Source organism: Gopherus evgoodei, chromosome 5, assembly GCF_007399415.2.
Source record: "Gopherus evgoodei ecotype Sinaloan lineage chromosome 5, rGopEvg1_v1.p, whole genome shotgun sequence".
Lineage (NCBI taxonomy): Eukaryota > Metazoa > Chordata > Testudines > Testudinidae > Gopherus > Gopherus evgoodei.
The window spans coordinates 62,302,110-62,326,248 of NC_044326.1; the positions used below are offsets into that span (position 1 = coordinate 62,302,110).

Consider the following 24,139-nt stretch of genomic DNA (forward strand, 5'->3'; position numbering starts at 1 on the left):
TATTGTTAGATGTCTGGGGCTACCCGGCAGATAAAAGTGTACAATGCAGGTAAACCCTGTTTGTTTTTTAATTACCCGGGAGGGGGGCTTCCACCAGCTCCCCCCCGTTTTTCCATCCAGGTTCCTCCAGCAAATCCATTGCCAGGACCTTACCATTACCCCCCCTTGTAGACGGGGTAAGGTGAGCTATGAGAAAGGGGGGTTGGCTCCCTGCCTTTCCAACTATAGGAGCCCCAAACCCCACATCATTCCGTTCCCTTAAATTGCACCTCCTACTGGATGCCTTCCCTATGGAGTACCTGCACTGGACATCCACCACAAGGAGGCACCAGCAATTAGCTTTGCTGCCTCCCTGCCACACCTAGTCAGGGTCCCAGACATCTTTGGCCTTTTGTATGGGATCCCAAAAACCATGTTACCCCCCAAGTTTTATAGGTGAACTCCCCTTCCTCCCAATGAACTCAGTTGCCCTTTGCACTACACAAGGATCGTCAAGGACTCCCGCAGCTGGGTTGCCAATGCCATGTACTGCAACACCCCTCCCTTCCTGATGGGCCATATAGGTGACCAGTCTCCCAGATCCTCATATGCCATAGCACCAGCGTCGTCTACTTGAGCTAGTCGCTAGCTCCTGGTACAGGCCCCTGCACACTGTTGAATTGCAAATAAGATGGCATCCGCTGTGCTATCATCCAACTGCAGGCACATGTTTGGAAGGAAAAGAGATGTTACGGCTCAGACACTGACACAAATTCGCTCACTACATAACCCTGTGTGAGGTGGAAGTTTGACCTGCCATGCTGTCATACCAGAAGCACACACTTTTATTGGGAGGGAGCTGAAATATGCCTGCCTTTGTGTTCCACTCAATACCCAGATATGCTAATATAGTGGAAGGGGCCCTCTATCTTGTCTTCTGCATGGGGTACCCCCAAATGTTTTGGCAGGCCACTTGGTTCATTACAGTGTGAAGAGAACCACCTTGTGGGTATGAAAGGTGATGTACTACTCGATAATTCCCTTGCAGTGCTGTTGGGGACTGAACCTGGGGGCGGAGGGGAAGAAGAGGGAGACAGACACCCTTAGGTTCCCTATCGGCAATTGATTATTTTTTTTAACCTTACATGGGTGCTATTCCCCGAAAAGGGGATCCAAAATCCCAGTTAACCCCACTCCCCAAATATGCCATATGTGCTTTATTAGGGTAATATCATAGGAAACTCTGAACACCTTAAGCCTAACTGGCAATGGTACTTGCGCCCATTGGATCGCTCCCACTTTGCCCTCCTACCCTGCTTGTGTTCTGCACCTCATGGCCTGCCTCAGCCGAGCCAAACCTGCAGCTGGCACTCCATCCACCCCAATCCTGTTTTCCCCTTGTGATTGTTCCCTACTGCTCTGGCAAAACGGGCCAAATGGGTCCCAAAGCGTATCTCGCACACATGCTTGAAATCTACAGGGGCTGCAAAAACAACCATTGTTATTAAATGCCCAGCAAATATTATGTGACTCGTGTCCCTCCTGAACTTGCAGGGGAAGGAACAGGCCACTGTCTGTGTGAACTCCTGGTCCCCGCAGAGTCATCCACTCTAACCACAGTGTGTGATGTGGTATGTCCTATCAGATCCATTTGTGTTGGTGCCCTTAATTGAAACTGCTCATCATAGTGAAACCAACACATGCCCCCAAACATAGTATGTGCCCACCTGATCATATCCATATACTTAAACAAGGCTGAGCTTCTCTCTGGGTAAGCCTGTACTATCACACCTGCAGAGATAAGGAAGGCCGCCTCCCCATTTTCCCATGTTTTGGGCACCCCTGGCTGCTTGGGCAACTCCTTATTCTGTTCGCTCTGTCCCAGCTTACTCTCTGTCAATACCTCGCTGTGCAAGAGGGATAATATGTCCACATATTCCCCTCTCAGGATTTTATTGTTAGTTGTCCTGAGCAGATGAACTCCCATCGGCTCAGAAACCCCGGCATAACCGTACTCAGGACAGACTGATGGGGAAACATCAGTGCCCTGTTCCCCACAGCCCCCCCTAGGAAGTTCAACTCTATCCCAGGAGCTTATACATCTTAACAAATATGAGTTGACATGTGACATGCAGGGGGTCTGCCCCACCTGTCTCCCAACTCCCAAACTCGTGCCCACGCTAGGCCTCCCCAGAAACCAGGCAGACCCATCACCCACAGATGCCTGAAGTTGTTTCAACAACTGCAGATTAGTTTGCAATAGCTGCGCAAAACCATTAGTGTCCCCAGCAGGGGCGCACCCTCCACATGGGTCCGAGATGGAGTCCGGTACTCCCATTCCTGGCCCTGGCCTACTTGTTACTCTGCAAGGCTCACTCCTGTCCCCCCTGTGATGAAGTGGGACTGTTCTTAATGTTTCCTCTGAAGGGAGCCATAACTAGCTATTTTTGCACCTGAGGCAAGAATATAAAATTGTGCCCCCCCAGCACCACCCAGTGCCCCCAAAACACCCCCCCAGCACCGCCCGCAGAAACAACTCCCCCCCAAGTGCCACCCGCTCCGCAGAAACAAACCCTCCTTCCCCAGCGCCACCCCACCAAAACAGCTGTGGGCTGAAAAGGAAGGTGTGTGGGGAGGAGAAACAGCACGCATAGCGTGACCAGATCACAGCGGTAAAATAGGACCCCGCTCGGCCCCACCATCACACCCTTCTTCACCCCCTAACCCCTCGGTGGCTTGCTGTGTCCCTCCTAGTCAGTCCTCCACCCACCACTTGCCTCCTTTCACCTTCTCCCTCCCCTGCCAGAAACCCCCATGCCCGTCCCTAGAACCCCTGCTGGCTCACTGCTTACCTCTTTGCCCACCCACCACTTGCCCACCCGCTCTCCCCTCCCACCAAGTATAAAGCCTCATTCAAAGACCCAGGGGTCACTATATTACTGCACACAGCAGTCGATCAATGCAGTTGTAGATAAATCTCTGCATTATGCATTTTTGTATAACTTTTACATGACTTTGTTTTGAACCTTGGTAATATGTTATAGCAAGCTCCTAAGGTAGTGTAATTAAGGTAAAAGAAAAATGTCTTTTTGCTAGAAGTAGAATAAGATCTTCCCCCAACTTTGTAATCGATTGCCCTATTGAATGAACGAGGTGAGACTGAGGAAGGCGTGGAAGGCAGCACTTCCAGACAGCTGCAATCCTTGCTGAGGGTCTCGGAGCCAGACCAAGGACAACCAAACTTGTCAAGTGGGCTGACTAGAGAAGAGCAGACATACTGAAGGCCTCAGGGGTTAGAAGCAAGCACCTTCCTTTGGGAACACCCTCTTTGCAGCATTGGAACAACCCCCAACCCAGAGAAAGGCAGCAAAAAGGACCAACAGACACAGTCCGAGATTTTCAATCTGGGAGATTTGCCCCTCTCCAGCCACTGACTCGCCACTCGCCTCCTCACTCCCCCCCCGCCCCAAGTATAAAGCCTCATTCAAAGACCCAGGGGGTCACTATATTAATGCACACAGCAGTCAATCAATGCAGTATCAAAAATTAAAATACTGAAAATGGATGCCCCCCTCCATCCACCGACTCACTGCTCGCCTCCTCACCCCCGCTCCAAGTATCAGGGGCAGCAAGTTTGTAGAAATTTTGGTGGTGGCCAGAATGCTCAGAGCCCACCCCCTCAAACTCTGCCCCCCACCTGCTTAAGGCTCTGTGAGGAAGTTTGGGTGGGGGGAGGGCGTCTGGGGTGCAGGCCCTGGATTGGGGCAGGGGATTTGGGTGTAGGATGGTTGAGAGGGGTTCTGGGATGGAGTCTGGGGTGCAGGCTCTGGGATGGAGTTTGGGTGCTGGGTCCGGGCTGGGGCACAGGTTGGGGGTACAGGATGGGTGGGGGGTGCAGGCTCTAGGAGGGAGTGCGGAGGGCAGGGTGCAGGCTCTGGGAGTTTGGGGGCAGAAGAGGGTGTGTGGGATGAGGTCGGGCCGCAGGCTCTGGGACAAAGTTTGGGTGCTGGGTGCAGGCTCTGGGCTGGAGCACGGGGTGTGGTGCAGGCTCTGGGAGGGAGTGCTAAGGGCTGGGTGCAGGCTCTGGGACAGAGTTTGAGAGCCAGAGGGTGCGGTGTGGGCTCTGGAAGGGGGTGGTGGATGCTGGGGGGAGGGAACTGCCATCACATGTGGCTTCCTTCCTCCCGTGCTGCCTGTCACCATAGCCTCACTGGGGGTGGGGGATGGGGCTTCCCCTTGCCCAGTTTGCAGGAATGGTGGCTGGGAGGGTAGGGGGGTCGGATCACAGGGTCAAACATTCACCGAAGCCCCACCAGCTGCTCAGGTGAGTGAGATCCACCGGTTGCAGATGATCCTGTCTCCCACCAGAAGACCCCTCAACATCTCCTCCAGATTGGTGCCGGGGGAGGGGGACGGCTGCGAAGCACGTGTGTGCCTCCTCCTCCTCCTGATGTGCAGCAGCCGGTTGCCTTCTGGCATCCTGTTGCCAAGGCAGCAGCAGCTTTCATTCCAGCAGGGATGCTCCGGGGCTTTTCTGTGCCTCTCAGCTTTGGGCGCTCAAGGCAAGTGCCTCACTCGCCTCGCCCTTGTTACAGCACTGCCTCTGAATACTGTAGGGGTGCCTGAGTTTCCCCTATGCATTTCTTAAGTCTCTAGGTGGTGGAATAAGGGTGTGTAATTGTTGCAGAGAAAAGGGTCAGTGTACATAAATGGCTGACGCTCTATCTCCTGGCAACTAATGACCGGGGCCCTTCCTCCCTGCAAGGTGATAGCTAAAGGTGTTGGAGAACAAAGGAATCAGGTGACCTTCTGGCCCGGGAAAGGAACAAAGCCCAGAGGAGGAAGGGCTGGAGAGGGAGTCAGTTTGGGGCTGGCTGGGGACATGAAGTGCAGACGGGGGTGTCTGGCTCACTGCCCCCCAAAATGGACTCAGTTGAGGGGTGCTGTTCTCTGTACGTACAAGCTCTGTTTCAGTCCCTGCTCCTGTCATCTAATAAACCTCTGTTTTACTGGCTGGCTAACAGTCACGTCTAACTGCGAAGTTGGGGTGCAGGACCCTCTGGCTTCCCCAGGACCCCGTGAGCAGACTCACTGTGGGAAGCGCCTGGAGAGGCAAAGGATGCTGAATGCTCCAAAGGTCAGAGCCAGAAAGGTGGAAGCTGTGTGAGCTTCTTGCCCTGAATCTGCTCAGAGAGGAGACTTCACCAGAGTCCTGACTGGTTTCACAGGGAGCAGTTCCAGAGCATCGCCCAGGGACTCCATGACACCCCCTCAAGTACCATCTGAGATGGACAATTTGAGCCCAGGTCCTGCACCTCCCTGAGGCCTGTGCAACCACCACACATTGTGACATTGCAAGGCAGGATATCACCTGTGCCACCTGTTCTCCCAACATCTGTTTGTTGCAAAGCACATTCACTCCTGGAATCAGCCCCCTGCGTTCAGTGTAGAAGAACATCATGGTTCTGGGCAGCCCAGGACACTCTGGGAGCCCCACAGTGCCTCCCTGCAAGCACCTCCTACTTGGAATGAGCCTGTCTCTCTCTGGGGAAGTGGTGAGCTTCCCAATCCTCTCTGTGCTCTCACCCTCCTGCGACCATGTGGAGCCATGCTGCCCAGCGTGCCTGCATCCTCTGCTGCCTGCTGCTGCCTGGCCTGCTGCTTGGAGAACACCAAAACTTGCACCTTTAAAGCCTTCCACCCTTACATTCCAAGGGGGTGAGTCAGAGCTGCAAAGCTGACCAACACCACCTTTTTGCAGCAGTTTCTGATCTTGTTCTCCCCCATTCCATAAAGCACAACTGTCTTCATCTGGCAAGCTGGGACAATGGCCCCCCTGCTTTCAGTGCAGGGCGGTCATTCTCAAAGAGACCACAATTATATTGACTTAGTTTAAAAGAAAGTAATGAATGTAACCTACAAACATTTGATGGTGTTCAGCTATTAACATGTTCATTAAAATCATATTTAAGTGTTTTTACACATGAATGAAAAAGCACTCTAGAAAGAAGTATCTGTTTTACTTCCATTGTATAAAATCAGGAATAGATTTAAAAGTTACGTGCATTTAAACACAGCAATCCTGAATAATGTCAGAGTGCAATGAGAGGTTTGAATGTCAGCCAATCAAGGAGATAAGCAATTTCTAATTAATGATTGATAAGATGCTTTCCATTATTACACGCTAATTTATGTGACGCATGTTGGACATAGACTACAATACAATGAAAATATTCCCTCTGAAACTACTGATGTCAAACTCATCCACTAACTACTAATTATCATCAAGTACCATAATCCACTTTTCTTATTTATTGCTTACAAATGCTTGAAATTTGGTAAAAATAATAGATAAAATTTTCACAATAACTTTACATGAAGTATTGCACAACAAGGCTCTTCAATACACAATAACGGAGTGTTCAAATCCTCAATGAGGAAATTAACTGTACAACATTCATTAGTTTACCACTATTAAGCAAAACTTCATTTTTGATAAATGTTTAAAATATTTTCTAGATTCTTACAACTTATATTAACATTTATATTTCAGTTAGTATTTTAAACTGAAAAGTATTCAAATATAACAATTTAAATAAAGCTGGCAACTATGCAGCATTGTTTTTCTACCCTACTACAGCATCAGATCTTTTCAAGTCTGTTTACTTCACATAAAACTGGAGAAAGAAAACTAAAAAATAATCAATAGTCCTCAGTCAGCCCTCTGTGGAAAAGAGGAAGATAAGTTTCATGTCTATTATTACACAGACATTTCTCTAGTGGTTCACTTGTGCAGATTCAAACATGAGCAGCTTTAAGTTGCTCTAAATGAATTCTTAGCTCAGGACACAGTTCAGTTAGCAGCAGTTCCAACAACACCTGAAAAAGAAAAGGAAAACTACTAAGATTAATGTAAACAGCAAATAAGAATTTCTACCTCCTTTCTGAGATGTTCAGATAATCACAAATAATAGGATCACCTGGTTCATCTAATCCATCCTACATGGGACTATCATTAATTTCCCATGTGCCACTATCATCACGCAGCACGGTATTATCTGCATTACCCCAAAACTGATTTCTCAAAAAGATGAGATAGAAAATCAGTTTCTGATTATATGAAAAAGGAAGTTGGAGGAGGGAAGTGGTCAGTGTTGACATAATGTGCAAGATCCTCAGCTGGTGTAAATTGGTGCAACTCTACTGAAGCCATATCAATATAGTGGATCTGTTCCACTATATCTAAGCCCTGGTCTACACTACGAGATTAGGCCGAATTTAGCTGCGTTAGACCGATTTAACCCTGCAACCGTCCATATGATGAAGCCACTTTTGTCGACTTACAGGGCTCTTAAAATCGATTTCTGTACTCCCTGATGAGGGGATTAGCGCTGAAATCTACATCGTTGGGTCGAATTTGGGGTACTGTGGACGCAATTCGACGTATTGGCCTCTGGGAGCTATCCCAGAGTGCTCCATCATGACCGCTCTGGACAGCACTCTTAACTCAGATGCACTGGCCCGGTAGACAGGAAAAGCCCTGCGAACTTTTGAATTTCATTTCTTGTTTGACCAGCGTGGTGAACTGATCAGCACAGGTGACCACGCAGAGCTCATCAACACAGGTGACCATGCAGTCCCAAATTCGCAAAAGAGCTCCAGCATGGACCGAATGGGAGGTACTGGATCTGATCGCTGTTTGGGGAGATGAATCCATGCTATCAGAAAAGGCCCTCTCAATGGGGGCTTGGTATGCAAACGGAGGGCGCTGCTGTTTGAAACCATTCCCACATGTTATAAAGGCTGAAGAAGCTGAAAGACTGTGGTTCACCATGGCTACCTGCAAGCTGAATCCTGTTGCCTGGCCCTGCGTCTGTGATCTCTCACACCAAACCGGCAGGCCCTCAATATAAGAGGCAAAATGCAACCTTGTAGCAAAAGCACACGTGCTATGTAATGTTAACAGCTTGGTTCACCGTGAAAGAGTCTACCCATTGTTCTTTAAAATGTGTCTTTTTAAAATACTCCTCTCCCCTTTCTCTTCCTGCAGCTGCAAATGTTTCAGTGCTACTCCTATCATCTCCCTCCCAGAGGCTAGTGCAGATAAGGTGAAAAAAACACACTCGCAATGTAATGTTCTCTGAGCTCATGCAGTCCTCCCACACTGAAAGGGCTCAGTAGAATGTGTGGAGGCAAACAATGGCAGAGTCCTGGAAAGCAGAAAATGAACATTAGGACTGGAGAGACAAATGAGATGAGAGGCGGCAGGAGCAAGATGAGAGATGGCGATAGTGTGATGAGCAGAGGCAGGAGGCAATGCTGAGGTTATCAAACTGATATGCTCCAGCATCTGGTGGAGCTGCAGGAAAGGCAGCAGGAGCACAGACCGCCGCTGCTGCCTCCGTGTAACCGCCCGCCCTCCTCCCCAAGTTCCATAGCCTCCTCACCCAGACACTCAAGAATGGGGGGGGAGGGGAAGGAAGGCTCCAGGCACCCAACCACTCCACCCCAGAGGACTGCCCAAGCTACAGAAGGCTGGCATTCAGTAAGTTTTGAAGTGCATCATGGCCTTGTCCTTCCCTGCTCCCCTCATCCACCACCCTGCCCGGTGCTTCCCTCCTCCCCCACCCCTCCCAGGCCACCTTGGCAGTTATCCCCCTATTTGTGTGATGAATTAATAAAGAATGCATGATTTTGAAACAACAATGACTTTATTGCCTCTGCAAGCGGAGATCAAAGCGGGGAGGGCGGTTGGCTTACAGGGAAGTAGAATGAAACAAGGGGGCAGATTTTCATCAAGGAGATACAAACAGAACTGTAACACCGTAGCCCGGCCAGTCATTAAACTGGTTTTCAAAGCTTCTCTGATGCACAGCGCGCCCTACTGTGATCTTCTAATCACCCTGGTATCTGGCTGCATGTAATCAGTGGCCAGGCGATTTGCCTCAACCTCCTACCCCGCCATAAACATCTCCCCCTTACTCTCTCAGATATTGTGGAGCACACAGCAAGCAGCAATTATAATTGCAATATTGGTTTCGTTGACGTCTAACCAAGTCAATAAACTGCACCAGCGCACTTTTAAACGTCCAAATGCACATTGTACTGCTATTCTGCACTTGCTCAGCCTATAGTTGTACAACTCCTTATTACTGTACAGGGTGCCTGTGTATGGCTTCATGAGCCATGGCATTAAGGGGTAGGCTGGGTCCCAAGGATAATTAAAGTCATTTCAAAGTCCCCAACAGTTATTTTCTGGTCTGGGAAGTAAGTCCCTTCCTGAAGCTATTTGAACAGACCAGAGTTCCTGAAGATGCGAGTATCATGTACCTTTCTCAGCCATCCCACGTTGATGTCAGTGAAACGTCCCTTGTGACCCACCAATGCTTGCAGCACCATTGAAAATCACCCCTTGCAGTTTATGTACTGTCTGCCAAGGTGGTCCGGTCCCGACAAGGATATGTGTTCCATCTATCGCCCCACCACAGTTAGGGAATCCCATTGCAGCAAAGCCATCCACTATGACCTGCACATTTCCCAGAGTCACTACCCTTGACAGCAGCAGCTCAGTGATTGCATTGGCTATTTGGATCACAGCAGCCCCCACAGCAGATTTACCCACTCCAAATTGATTCCCAACTGACCGGAAGCTGTCTGGCGTTGCAAGCTCCCAGAGGGCTATCGCCACTCGCTTCTCAACTGTGAGGGCTGCTCTCATCTTGATATTCTTGTGCTTCAGGGCAGGGGAAAGCAAGTCACAAAGTTCCATGAAAGTGTCCTTACGCATGCAAAAATTTTGCAGCCACTGGGAATCATCCCAGATCTGCAACACTATATGGTCCCACAAGTCTGTGCTTGTTTCCTAGGCCCAGAAATGGCATTCCATGGCATGAACCTGCCCCATTACCACCATGATGTCCAAATTGCCAGGGCCTGTGTGCTTTGAGAGAAGTCTGTATCCATGTCCTCATCACTATTGTGATCGCGCTGTCGTCGCCTTCTTGCCTGCTTTTGCGGGTTCTGGTTCTGCACATACTGCAGGATAATGCACAAGGTGTTTACAATGCTCACAACAGCAGCGGTAAGCTGAGCGGGCTCCATGCTTGCCGTGGTATGGTGTCTGCAGGAGGGAGAAGAGCAGAGTTGCAGCAGAAGCGGCAGATGATGACAGATGCCACGAGAATAGCTATTTATACCGAATGACAAGAGGACCTGTGGGGTGGATTCATGGCACCAGGAGAGCAGAGTTGCAGCAGAAGCAGTGGATGACGATGGTTTGCAGACCTACTGCAACGTCTGCTGCCAGCAGCACCCAGGACACAACAGCAGTGGTGACACTGAGCTGAGTGGGCTCGATGCTTGCCATGGTATGATGTCTGCACAGAAAAAAGGTGCGAAACAATTGTCTGCTGTTGCTTTCACGGAGGGAGGGGTGACTGACGACATGTACCCAAAACGACCTGCAACAATGTTTTTGCCCCATCAGGCACTGGGAGCTTAACCTAGAATTCCAATGGGCGGCGGAGACTGTGGGAACTGTGGGATACCTACCCACAATACACCACTCCGTGAGTCGATGCTAGCCACCGTATTGAGGAAGCACTCCACTGACCTAGTGCGCTTAGTGGGGACATACATGATCGACTGTATAAAATTGCTTCCTAAAGATTGACTTCTATAAATTCGACCTAATTTCCTAGTGTAGACATACAGTAAGAGAGGATCTGTATTAGGTGTAGAAAGCAGTACAAAGTTGCATTTCTGTCTCAAGCAAAATAACTTTTTATTTAAACACTTGTTCAATATGCAAAATTAGAAAGGCTAAATGAGAATGTAAATGCAGATTTTTGCAACTTCCCTTTAGCTGGAAAGAAATCCTTAAACACCTTGAAAAACCTTCTAAATGTAAGAAATCTTAGCAAGAGAACAATTTATTGTTTCTAGGCATATTGACATTTCTGAGCCTACCAATTATTTTTATTGTCATAGCACCTTAGAGACCCAGTGATGGATCAGGATCGCATTGTGCCAAGTATTGTACAAACACAAGAAAAAATCAGTTTGAAAGGTTCTAATAATGAGCAATTAGAATGTTCAGAACTTAGTAAGATAATAAAATTCACAGATAACATTCTGGTTACTCACATATAGTAGATGCTTATTGGCTCTAGTTTCTTGCAGTGCATTGAACACTTTGATTATACCATGACGGGCATTTTGTTGTCCAACAAGGCTCTGTAGAGTATCTGCAACAAACACTTTAGATTGTATTTTCATAATGATGTTGCTAAAACATATCTGCTTACAATTACTTAATGGCAAGTACACCAGAAAACATCACATACCATGACAGGGGGTTAGAGTTATATATTCAGGCTGCTATTAAGGAAGAAAGTTAAGCCCATGTTTAACTTAAAGCATATGAGCTGTCACTGAATGAGACTACTCACATGCTTAAAATTAGGCATATGCTTAAGCATCTGCATCAAAGACCTTTAAAATCAGAATTTTGTTTATGCTGTTTTGGCAACACCCTCTGAGTGCTATTCCCAAAGATATACTGGGCATATTAGGTGCTTAGCAGTGCAGACCATCAGGCCTGTATTCTCACGTTATTCAAATATTCACATATAGAACATGAGTAGATAAGGGATACAATTAGTTAAAGTAGTTGAAAATATCAGTTTCTGATCATCTGAACAAGTGACTTGAGGAGAGAGAGATGAGCTCAGTGTTTTGCCACAGTGCTGCCTCTCTAAGTTAAAAAGCCTACATATCCCCAAATAAAGAGAACAGTGAAAAAATTTCTAGATGAATTATTTACAATTTGAATTAAACAAGTCTTATTAGGAAGGAAAAACTAGGGCTTTTTTGGCTGACCATTAGAAACATACAGCACATTCCATTTTGCTACATAAAAAATAAGCCCCTAGACATCATGTGTTTTTCAAGAAGAAGAAAGCAAGCCAAGTTATGTTAAGCCAAGTATGTATAATGTACCAAATGCCTATTACAATGTGCTTTATACTATATGTCAAATATTTTCCATGCACACCTTGTGTTGTTTTGCCTGTTGAACACAAATTACAAATTACTCAAAAGCTTAGTGAGCAGTCAAATATATAATTTAATCCTGCTCTATGCAGGCGATGGGGAGATCAGGTAGTAGGGTATTCAAGTTATATTAAGTAAAATTTGAAATCTACCTTCACAATTATCAGTTGATTTACTATTAATTTCCTAGTCACTAGTTATAAGATGTTTTTCTGGCAGAAAACTATATGCTTATTATTTGTAAATTCCCAGATATTCAGCTTCTTTGGAAGAAGACAGTCACAAACTTGAACAAATAGCTACCTCTCCTGAGCTTTGGTGCCAAGAACAAATCCCGAAAGTTGATAACATTTCTTGAATAAAGGAGGAAAAGATTACCTTAACTTCGCCTAAAATGAAATATGGTATAGCAGAAAGGTGGAAATGCCTAGGTAATCCTCAAAAGAGGAAGAAGCTGCAAGTATTGGCTTGAAAACATTAATATTATCAACCAAGGGTGTGTGGGAATGTGTTAGGAAGTGGCAAATTAGTAAATGTGGATAAACCTCTAACCATTTTTTTCCTAAAGCTCAAATCAAGCCTTCAAGCAATTTCTTGCAAATTGCTGATACCATATGGATAGTGAATGCATATTGTGTTATTTATATTAAATTAGTTTGAAGAAAATAATTACATTTGGGGAACTATATTAACAGCAGTTAGAATCTAGCCAGGAACATATGGCTCAGCTTCAATATGCTGATACCATGACTGCAAAATAAAGCCAAAGAGATCTGATGGGCGATCAGCACTTCTGAAAATCAGGCCACTTAGGTTAGGCTCCTAAATCCATATAGAGGTTTGTAAATCAGAGTATGAAAATTTTGGCCTAAAACGTTCTTTTTTTTGAATGAATGCAAAAGAAATGTAAATCAGTAGGAAAACCTTAGTGTATTCAGCTAAGCTGCTCAGAAGTGGTTAGAACATGGGACTGGGAGATAGGAATTCTGGGTTATTTTCCTGGTTCTATGCCTAAATTGTTGTATTCTACATTGGAAAAAAGTTACTTAAACTCTCATCTTACAGACAAGAATAACAGGAAGCAGTTCACACAGGTACATATGCCAGCTATGTGCACCAGTTTGATGCCCCCAAATCACGTAAGTATTGTTTTTTGTTTGCTTTTCTTTTACTTTCTTTAAATTGCATTAGCTTTATCATCTTATTCTAAAAATGATTATTATCTAGTTAGTTTCAAAGGTCAAATGAGACACTAAGGAATGAACAGTCTCTGCGAACAGTCACTAAAATTGATTAAACACCCTCCTGAAAGGTTTCAAACTAAAAACAGTGTTTGAAGCTTAGAGGTAAAAATCAAATATGAGGATAGAATGCGAGGTGGGAGAAGCTGGTTCTGAAATCTCAGCCAGAAGAGAAGAGTCAGATTCTACTGACTTTGCTACCAGTTTTTTAATTGTGTTAGACATGGGCATATAAGTCCCATTCTGCATGGAGCAGTGCTGCAATTTACTTTCCAGAGGCACTAGGGATAAGGGCTGGGATCAAGATTGTGCCTGTTTTCAGCATTAGAAGGTATGATCTAAACTGTAAAAAGACAAATGTCGGGCTAACCTTTACTTCTTTCATATGTGGTTATGTACAGAAACACTGATGTTCTCACCTGGAATGTTTTCAAGTAGTTTTTGCTGTGCTCTCTGTTTTGTCTCCTGACTTTGCTCTTCACCTTTGCATCTTGTTGGGGCTGCTAATTTTCCATTTGGCCAGAAAGCATCTCGGAATACACTGATGTAGTAAACAAGCATTGGCTCGCTGAATATCCAGCTTACTGTATCACGTATTTGTCTTTAAAAAGAAATTTAAAGGAGAATGTGTCATAATTCATACTTCAGATTTTACACAAACAAATGGTGGAAGACAAGGCAAACTTCATAAAATGGTGCCAGTTTATCAGTCTATGATATCAGATGATTTGGCCAGTGCCCCCCCACTTCCTATTCAGCTATATGCACTCTTACTGGAAATATGGCTTTGGTTCTTCTAAACATATGATACTGGGGTGTGAAGAAGATGGAACTCAGTGCAATTTAGGGAACACACACATTTACAGGAGCGAACAGTAGCAGCACACTGTGGGGCCTTGTACAAAGGCTCACTGCTCGGGAAAAGCTGAGGAGGGTGAAGAGCCACACTGAAGTAAAATGATAGTCGGGAACCACAACCTGATAGTATGGGCATATGTTCCAGCAGGATAAAACAGGATGAAGCTTTTCCAGAAATGTACCCAGGAAGCTTCTTCATAGCCTGTGCTGTAACCATGGTGACTGATAGAGCTGGTCACCTCCTCCTGTAGCTAACTGTATCATCTCAAGCACTCTTCACTTAAAGAACTCAAGTTCTGGGATATAAAACCAGCTCCAGAGCAATGACCTACCATACTAACTGCTTTGCTATAACACCACAATTTAAAAATCATAACACAGTTTAAGTCCTTAAAAACAAACAAACGTCTGAACAAAAAAACACAACTCAAAGTGTGTGCACAAACGCATTCCCTCTCTCAGGGATAAGGTTCTTCTTGCTACCTATTTGCACTATGTGAAGGGGGAAAAAATCAATTTAAAACTCAGTAAGTAGCTGTTGTCAAAGGCCATTAGTCTATCAGGGCCGAACCACAACATTTCCCATTATTTCTTGTCCGATTTTCCATGTCTGTGGGAGACTATTAAAGCAATTCTGGCATGTGTGACTTGAGCTGCTGAAAGGACGAGGGGACCAGCCTGTACTGTTACTTGATTTCTGGGATGTGTTATCTACCTGTGTGACAGCATCGCAGCTAAAATAAGATAAAATATTGCTTTGTCAGATTCTCAGTGATCTTTCAGCTGGGTGAAAGTACTGCAGAAATAATTGAAGTTTACAGACTTTTGGAAGTGCAATGCTATTATCATAGCTGTCCTCCATTTTCTAATGGAAAACATTATCCAGTCGGGTAAAATCAATATGACAAATAGCCCAATTTATTTGTCAGTGAGTAGATTTTTCCCTTATGAATAAGAGTTACCATACATTGACATGGAAACACATTACAGTAATTTTGATGTTTACAAATTTTTGGTTTGATTTACTTTTGGAGGTTTCCCCCAAGGTTATAATACATGCATCCGACGAAGTGGGTATTCATCCATGAAAGCTCATGGTCCAATACGTTTGTTAGTCTACAAGGTGCCACACAACTCTTTGCCAGGTTACAATACAAACTCCCAGTGCTCAAACTTTTCCAAAATGGCAATTTGCCAGTATCCTGAGGAGCACATGTAATTAGCATTAGATGGAGCAGATTGCAACCACCTTCATCTTTAATATGGAGTTATGGCCTTCAGAGTTTAGGGGGAGATTTTTCAGAGGCATAAATGGGAGCGAGTCACTCAACTCTCATTGACTTTCAGGTTTATACAGGAGTAACATCAGGCGTTCTTCAACTTGTTCATAGTGTGGGCCACATCTAAAAAGAGAGAACAGCCCATGGACTACCTCCCCTTCTATTCACTATTGCCTAACATCCCTTAGTCACTACAGCAATTGCTTACACAGAAAAGTAATTATTGAAGAAATATTTCGGGTAAAATCCCTACCCCATCTCTAGCCCTTTACAGGTAAAGTGACAAAGTGACAGTGTGGCCACAGGAGATTCCCCCAGCAAAACAACTGTGGAAGACTGTCATAAGGCTGCCTTCCGGAGGACCATCTGTCAAGCCCCGACGCAGGTGGTGTATCAGTGACAGCATGCAGTGCCAAAGAGATTCCAAGCAAAGTTGTGACCAAACAAAGCAGCTCACGAGGCTGCCATAACTCAGGCAGACTTCCAATATGATCTAAATTATGCTAGGATCCATGGAGCAGCTCAGAACTGGGTGGGTAAAAAAGATAGCTTAAAGCCACCATCGCCCCCCATCATTCCTGGGAAGCACCTTTCAGAGACGCAGCACAGACTCTCACCCTTATTGTAGCTTAGCTGTCTTTAATGCAATTTAGCATGGATACCAAGAAGGAGACCTAGCACAATGTGGCCAACCAGCTACTGATGTACCACCAGCAAGCGCACTAGAGTCCACAATTTGAGAACTTTTGACTTAATCGAACTTGTCTGCTTGTGTCCTCTCTGCTGGCTTTATACCAGCACCTTTCCCCAAACCAAAGGGATAACAGACTGTGCCAAAATGGGCGAGGTTAGTATGGTGGGTCCCCTACTTTTCTTCGCAGGGAGCTAAGACGCCACTCCTTGCCCTTGCTCTTGGGGTGCAGAGGGTTCTACTAGTGGCCCAGGAAGGTGGTAGAGGAGGAAAGCAGGGAGGAGCCTGGGTTTACTCCACACTCAGGGCTTGGCTACACTGGAGAGTTGCAGCGTTGGTGGTGGCTTTACAGCGCTGCAACTCACTCACCGTCCACACTTGCAAGGCACATACAGCACCGTAAATGCCCTGGGAATTTTAAAAATCCCCTTCCTGTTTGCTCAGCCAGGTGTGGAGTGCAATCAGTGACTCTTTCCAGGTGATCATGCCGCCATGCGCCAAACGAACCCCAGCATGGAGCAATGGCGAGTTGCTGGACCTCATCAGTGTTTGGGGGGAGGAAGCTGTGCAGTCCCAGCTGCGCTCCAGCCATAGGAATTACAATACCTATGGGCAGATATCAAGGGCCATGCTGGAAAGTGGCCATGACCAGGACGCACTGCAGTGCAGGGTTAAAGTGAAGGAACTGCAGAGTGCCTATTGCAAAGCCCGCGAGGGAAACCGCTGCTCTGGCGCTGCCCCCACGACCTGCCGTTTTTACAAAGAGCTAGACGTGATACTTGGGGGTGACCTCACCGCCAATCCGAGGACCACGATGGACACTTCAGAGCGGGGGGGGGGAGGAGGAAACCGAGAGTGAGGGTACTGGGGTGCAGGGAGACACCCTGGAGTCCCTGGAGGCATGCAGCCAGGAGCTCTTCTCAAGCCAGGAGGAAGGCAGCCAGTCGCAGCAGCCGGTACTTGGTGGAGGACAAACAGAGGAGCGGGTTCCCAATAAGCAGCTTTTATTCTCAGGATGGAAATTTTTCGGGAGAGGAAGGAGTTAGGGCTGCATGCATGCATGCCTAGATGTGCAATGCGCTTGTGCAAGTTTATTGGGAGAGCCACTGTGGTCCTTGTCCCAGTCAGGCTAACGCATCCATGCCACTGTGCCGCGAGGGGTGGGGGGACCATTGCAAGACACAAGCAAGCTGCATAGGGGCCAGGGAGGAATCTGCATTGCTGTAGAAGACCCTCCCGCTCTTCCCAGGTGACCCGCAGCAGTGAGATATCTTCCAGGATCAACTCCTGTGGAAAATGTTGGGAGGGTGTTCAGTGTAGGTGCCCCCTGCAGCTGTTTGCCTTCCCCAACACACAGAAACCCCAGTACAGCCCTGAAGCAATCAGTCCCCCTTACTCACCATTTCGGGGCTCCTATGGGTTATGTGCACTCTCTTTGGCATGGGAAAATTATGCTATTGTGAAGACTGTAAACTCCTTCACTGTGTGGGAATAACTGTCTGATATAAACAATGCTGCCTCTGTTAAGTGTTGCCTTTTTTGCTTTTCCACAAGCAATCTTGAGATCTTGGCTGCCCGTGTTATCAACAACTCAAAGACTCCAAAACCTCCGGAAGAAGCCGCGAAAAAGCAAAGATGACATGCTGCAAGCAGTTATGGATCACTCTGTCACAGATAATCAAAAAGTGCAGGACTGGAGGGAAAGGAAAAGCAGGATCCACCAGAAAAACGCAGCGGACAGGAAGAAAAGCACATGGCTACGAGCGCCTGGATAGAGTCATCCTGGCACAGCAAGCAGACTCTATCCAGGCGCTCGTAGCCATGCAGGCAAAGCACTAATGCGCCGGCCCCTCCCCGTCACAAAGCTCTTTCCCTTGTGCCCCAATGTCAGCTCAAAACCCCCTTCCCCAGCATCCAGGTTCTTACCACCATCAGCTGCCTCCAACACCTGTATGTTCACCGACCAGCCCTGTGAACTACGACCCTTACCCTCTGCACTCATCCCCCATCACCATGCAGTATAGGCATCCTGAAGTGCAGCAGTCATTGCACAGCACTCCAGACAGCACATATTCAAACCTGTGACTGTACAGTTCCCCACCACACCCCCTTGCCCTTTTAGGTTCCCAAAATGTTGTGTATCTGTCAATAAAGTTATTTTCTTTTCAATAAATGAATTACTGGCTTTGAAAACAGTTTTTATTATTGCAGAAAGTCAAAGATACCTTAGCCCAGGAAAGAAACAGGCACTGCAAATCAGCTTAGGAAACACAGATTCCTACTAACGTTGTAACCACTGCACTTCACTCCCATGCAAGGCACCAAACATTACTGTTGGTTTTCAGCCTCAAATTCCTCCCTCAAGGCATCCCTAATCCTTGCAGCCCTGTGCTGGGCCTCTTTAGTAGCCTTGCTCTCTGGCTGTGCAAATTCAGCCTCCAGGCGTTGAACCTCAGAGGTCCATGCCTGACTGAACCTTTACCCTTCCTTTCACAAATATTATGGAGGGTACAGCAAGCAGATATAACTGCAGGGATGCTGCTTTCCCCTAAGTCTAGCTTTTCATACAGAGATCGCCAGTGCCCCTTTAAATGGCCGAAAGCACATTCCACAGTCATTCGGCACCGGCTCAGCCTGTAGTTGAACCAGTCCTTGCTCCTGTCAAGTTTCCCTGTGTATGGTTTCATAAGCCATGGCATTAAGGGGTAAGCGGGGTCTCCAAGGATCACAATGGGCATTTTGACGTCCCCCACTGTGATCTTCCAGTCTGGGAAAATAGTCCCTGCCTGCAGCTTCCTGAAGAGGCCAGTGTTCCGAAAGATGCGTGCATCATGCATCTTTCCAGGCCAGCCTGTGTTAATGTCAATGAAACGCCCACGGTGATCCACAAGTGCCAGGAGAACCATAGAGAAATACCCCTTCCGATTAACGTACTCGGATGCTAGGTGGGGTGGTGCCAGAATAGGAATATGCATCCCATCTATCGCCCCTCCACAGTTAGGGAAACCCATTTATGCAAAGCCATCCACAATGTCCTGTACGTTCCCCAGAGTCATGGTTCTTCTTAGCAGGATGTGATTAATGGCCCTGAAAACTCGCATCAAAACGACTCCAACGGTTGACTTTCCCACTCCAAACTGGTTCCCGACCGATTGGTAGCTGTCTGGAGTTGCAGTTTCCGGATTGCAATAGCCACCCACTTCTCCACTGGCAGGGCAGCTCTCAATCTCGTGTCTTTGCGACATAGGGTGGGGGCGAGCTCAGCACACAGTCCCATGAAAGTGGCTTTTCTCATCCAAAAGTTCTGCAGCCACTGCTTGTCATCCCAGACCTCCATGACAATGTGATCCCACCACTCAGTGTTTGTTTCCCGAGCCCATTTCCATGAATGCCAGAAGCAATTTAGTGTCATACACGTCAGGAGACTCACTATCATCGTTGGACTCCTCATCCCTTTGGATCTTAAGGAATAGTTCAACTGCCAAACGTGATGTGCTGGCGAGACTCGTCAGCATACTCCTCAGCAGTTCGGGCTCCATTTCCCACAGAAATCGCGCTGCACAGAAACCGCTGAGAGAGTCAAGATGGCACCAAACGTGGATGGAAAAACAGGGATTGCTAGGATGTGAAGCGATGCATCACAGGGCGTTGGGACAGGAAGCAGAATGACCCGCACCCTCTATCCCCTTCCCACAACCCACGGTGGCAAAATGGGACGAAGTGCTTTGTGGGATAGCTGCCCATAATGCACCACTCCCAACACCGCTGCAAATGTGGCCACACTGCAGCAGCTTTCCCTACACAGCTGTATGAAGACAGCTGTAACTCTCAGCGCTGCACACCTGCAAGTGTAGCCAAACCTGAGCCCCAGCTCCTCTCAACCCCTGCAGGTTTCTTCCCCTCTTCCCCCTTGGGTAGGGTTACCCTCGGTCCTTAGATGCTGGGGGAGGGAGTCTCCCTGCCGGGTTTCTCTTAGTTTGATTCTGTGGTCTTTCCAATCTCTCTCCTTCCTCACACACTGACTGCCAGAAGCAGGGGATTTTATTAGGTTCCTGATAGGACCTTAACTGACTACAAGTGCTCCAATTAACCTGTAGCAACCCTCCCTAGTCCACAGGGAACCACATCTTAATTAGCCTAGGGCTTATATATTTCCTACTCTCCCACTGCTCCCTGATCCTCCTGTTAGGGCGACCAGATAGCAAATGTGAAAGATTGGGACAGGGTGGCGGGGTGTGTGTGTGTGTAGGTGTAATAGGAGCCTATATAAGAAAAAGACCCAAAAAACTGGACATCCCCATAAAATCAGTACATCTGGTCACCCTACCTCCTGTATCGCACAGACTTTAAATATAGCGTTAAAGCTTCAAAAGTTTATGACAATGGAGAATAACAAATTATGTTTCATTTTAAAAAGTAGTTTTTAAAAGCTTTTCTAGAGCCTGCTCTGGTGACGAAACCAAGCAAAGATCCATGGAAAGGAAAAACCAAGATACCCTGACACCAAATTTCTGCTCTGTTGAATAATTATTTTACCACAGGCCTTAGCATCTTGCAGAAGAGCTACATTAGTTAACATTTTTTCAACCAAGAAATGATAAGTTTTTCCACAACAACTTTCATGAAGAGATTTCCAGCTTTTTACTCAGCTCTGTGATGGCCACATTTTGCAGGCCTAAACCTCATAACAACATGGAAAAGTCTTCTTGGAGTTGTAAACCATGCTAATGAAAAATTGACATTTTGGCTTGCACAGGAGTAGTTACATGTTGCTATTTTACCTTACAAATAAATCACACTCATACTGTCTACTTAAAATTGTTTGTCACTTAGGTAAATTTACAGTCTCTTGTACAATGAAACAGCTTAAAACAAAAATCTAGGTTTTAGCTCTAGGGAAAATTTTTGTGGGTTCGTAAGAAAAGCAGATAGACCAAGAAAATAAAAGCCATTCAAATCAGAATAATGTTTAACTCCTTCAGAAAATACAGGATAGCATCTGATAAGCTTTGAGGTGCTAATTCACTCTTACGGAAAAAGGAGCAGACCATTTTTATAGCATGCCAACTTCTGACCAATGAAATATATTTGGTCTTTTCTAATTTAATTCCACAAATGGCAAATCCCTGTGAAACAATCCTGATTTCAGAATTGTGGTACAGATTATATGAGCAGAACCATAATGCCACACACTTGCCTCAGTGGATGGGAAACTTGATGGAACCAGCAGTGATTTGGGCAGCCCTGGTAGAAAGGGCGAGGAAGAAAGCACATGCTGGGGGAATGCAGGGTGGCCCCTATTCTTCTAGAGACTCTACCCACTCATTGGCCAGCCAGAGAAGGAAGAGGGATGACTGGTCCCTGGCTCTCCAATTTCATTAATTTAAACCTTGACCTGGGTTCTTGAGAGCCCCTTCTTGATTCAATTCGTATGTCTGTATTAGAGTCCCCTCTGATAAACATGAGAATAAACTTAAAATTAAGTTGCAGTAAGACAACAATGGCCAAGCCATAACTATATGAACAGAATGTCTATAGAGATTTTCAAATAGTGTGCTTTCAGTTAGTTATTCATACAGCAATGATTCCAGGATCAGAGTTAAAGTAACTGCTACTTACTTGTTGATAGTTCTTCCAAACGTGACTTGTACTAGTGCAATTAGTGTCTTTCTGACCCACTTAAACACTAGAATAATGAAAAAGGAAAGAAAAGAAAGACCGGACATTCAGTAACTCTCTAGGTTCCACAATCATGACCCAGAAACTGATACATTTATATGCTATTATCTGTATTAATGTTTCACTTTTCAAGGTTTACATACATAGTTCATTCACTTCTGATTTTTTTTCCTGTCTATCCTACTATACTGTTATTTTTGGGTTACTTTACTAACTCCTTCAACTTTCTAGAAAGAATAAAGGTGACTGCACTGGGATTGCAAGAAATAACACCCTTCCTTTAGATTTGGGATATTTGTTCTTGCTGTGTCTGATAGCAGCATTTCCATTTCAACTAGAGATTAAGTTCCAGCCACATATTAAGAGTTACTGATATGGTTCACATCCTCTTTAATGTAAAACTGTGTAGCTTGCTGCCCAGAGTTCATGGAATACAGGAGACTTTTGTGGGCAGTGTTTGTAATTCATCACTTTCATTTTAATAAAAGATTAAACAAATATCTAATACAGTGGGTTGGAATAGTGTAAGCACTGATATTGTAAGGACTGTGGGACACTTTATTTTCCAAAAAACATTAAGGCAGCAGAAGAAACTATTGTATTTTTTCTATATGTAGACTGAAAATGCAGTGAGTTTTTTTTTCTCTGAATAAACCTGAACTACCCTGTGGTACTTAAAAGAGAAATAAAAACCTTAAAAACCCACTCAGCAAACTGGACACCATGGAAACCATTCAAGTTTCTCACAAAGTTTGGTCACTTCTTTCCTTTATTGATCTGCATCTCAAAAAATTAATTAGAAGTTCTCCTCTGCAGAAAGTGAATTACACCAGAAATGAGTAAGTTAGCCACATGGGACTGTCTCTTCAAAATGTGCATCAGTAGCACAACTAACAAATTTCTATAATTACTTTTTTCTCTTTCATTTAGAGTCTTCCAGTCATTAGATTCAATCCTTACGTTAGTTATTTTTTTCATGATTTGACCATGTTGGAGGTAAACTATGGGAGCTTTTCTTGCCCCCAAAAGCTAGACTGGCCAGAAAAAGAATGCTGTAGCACTGTAGCTCATTGTCTGATAAAGGGCTTTTACTGCTACCCCAACTTGGCCAGCAAGAAAAGAAAAACACAGTGTGGGATGTTCAGTAGTAGTCAGTGTTGGCCTAACTTTTCTCCTACTGAAGTTAGTGGTAAAACTCCCACTGGTTTCAATGGGAACAGAAATAGGACAATGTTGAGCATAATGGTTAGGGTGACCAGATGTCCCATTTTTAAAGGGACGGGCTCATTTTTTGAGACTTTTTCTTATATAGACACCTATTACCCCCCACCCCCTGTCCTATTTTTTCACAGGTGCTATCTGGTAACCCTACTAATGGTGGTTTACTCTTGTCCAACAAGGACTAACAATGGAAGTGCTAAAAGGCCTAAGACTGCACTTAGACCTTGCATGACTTTTTTCAACTTTGCCATCTTCCTATCAGGGACCACCAAGTGAAAGTTCACAAATAGAGATAAAAAATAAGGAACATCATATGTTACCAAGAACAAGGTACATGCAAAAATAGCCTGGGTGTAACTGGCAATAGCACAGGAAGAACCATGTTAAATTGGAATCACTAGTTCAAGTTTTCAATTTACAGAAATAGAAAAATAGGAAGAAACAGAGTTAATATTCTGGAACATGATGTCTAGTGGATTTATACACTACAAACATTAAAGCCAATGAAGAATTAGACTTTTCTTCCTTCTGACAGAAAGAATGAACTGTGATTGTTCCAATGATATGTTTCTCTTTATTCTTTACGGATAGCCAAGGAGAAGTTTAGATCATAGGAAGGAGTAGAAATAATGATTATTAAACCATTTCCACTTTTTAAAAAATCTTTCTAGATATAGGTGAAAGATCTACATTGTTAATTTTCGGTTCGTATTGGAAGGGTTTCTTTTTTTAAGAATATATAACCTTAATGTTTACATTAACTGTGGCCTAGCACTACTCCCTAAGCCTTTTTTTGCACTCGTATTTCTAACAATAGGATATATGGTATTCATCAATGGCACTGACATTCTGGATACAATTGCAAAAAGAAAAAAGGCAGCTTCTTGTCATCAAGAATAACTGAAGGAAAAATTTGAATATTCCCTTCTAACTGTCAAATCCTCAGTAAACTTTCACTCTCTTAACAATGGTGTCTTGGGAAAGATCTGTATTTGCAAAGATTTCCAGTTGGGCATGTAATTACAGCACTATGAAAAGTGTGATATTTTAGAGTTCTCCTGACTCCTAGTTCTTTAGCTATTGATGAGAGCCCTGATCCTGCAAATGTTTACATATATGCTCCACTTTACTACCAT

The 24,139-nt window shown here is 45.4% G+C and overlaps 1 protein-coding gene across 6 annotated transcripts in view; it reads right to left on the reverse strand.

Annotated features, from left to right (window-relative positions):
* Positions 1-5,986: 5,986 nt before the first annotated feature.
* The window catches only part of SNX25 (sorting nexin 25), a 148,740-nt gene continuing 130,587 nt past the window's right edge, over positions 5,987-24,139 (reverse strand). Inside the window, exons 16-19 of one of the 6 annotated variants that reach the window (XM_030564032.1) lie at positions 21,723-21,789; positions 13,694-13,875; positions 11,125-11,225; positions 5,987-6,858 (exon numbers count right to left, since the gene is read on the reverse strand). In XM_030564032.1, coding sequence (XP_030419892.1) covers positions 6,778-6,858; positions 11,125-11,225; positions 13,694-13,875; positions 21,723-21,789 — 431 coding nt within the window. In that variant the 3' untranslated portion in view covers positions 5,987-6,777. Of the gene's footprint in view, positions 6,859-9,733; positions 10,100-11,124; positions 11,226-13,693; positions 13,876-19,450; positions 19,660-21,722; positions 21,790-24,139 lie in introns of those variants that run through there. The other 5 variants (XM_030564031.1, XM_030564035.1, XM_030564033.1 and 2 more) reach the window with 5 other exon arrangements.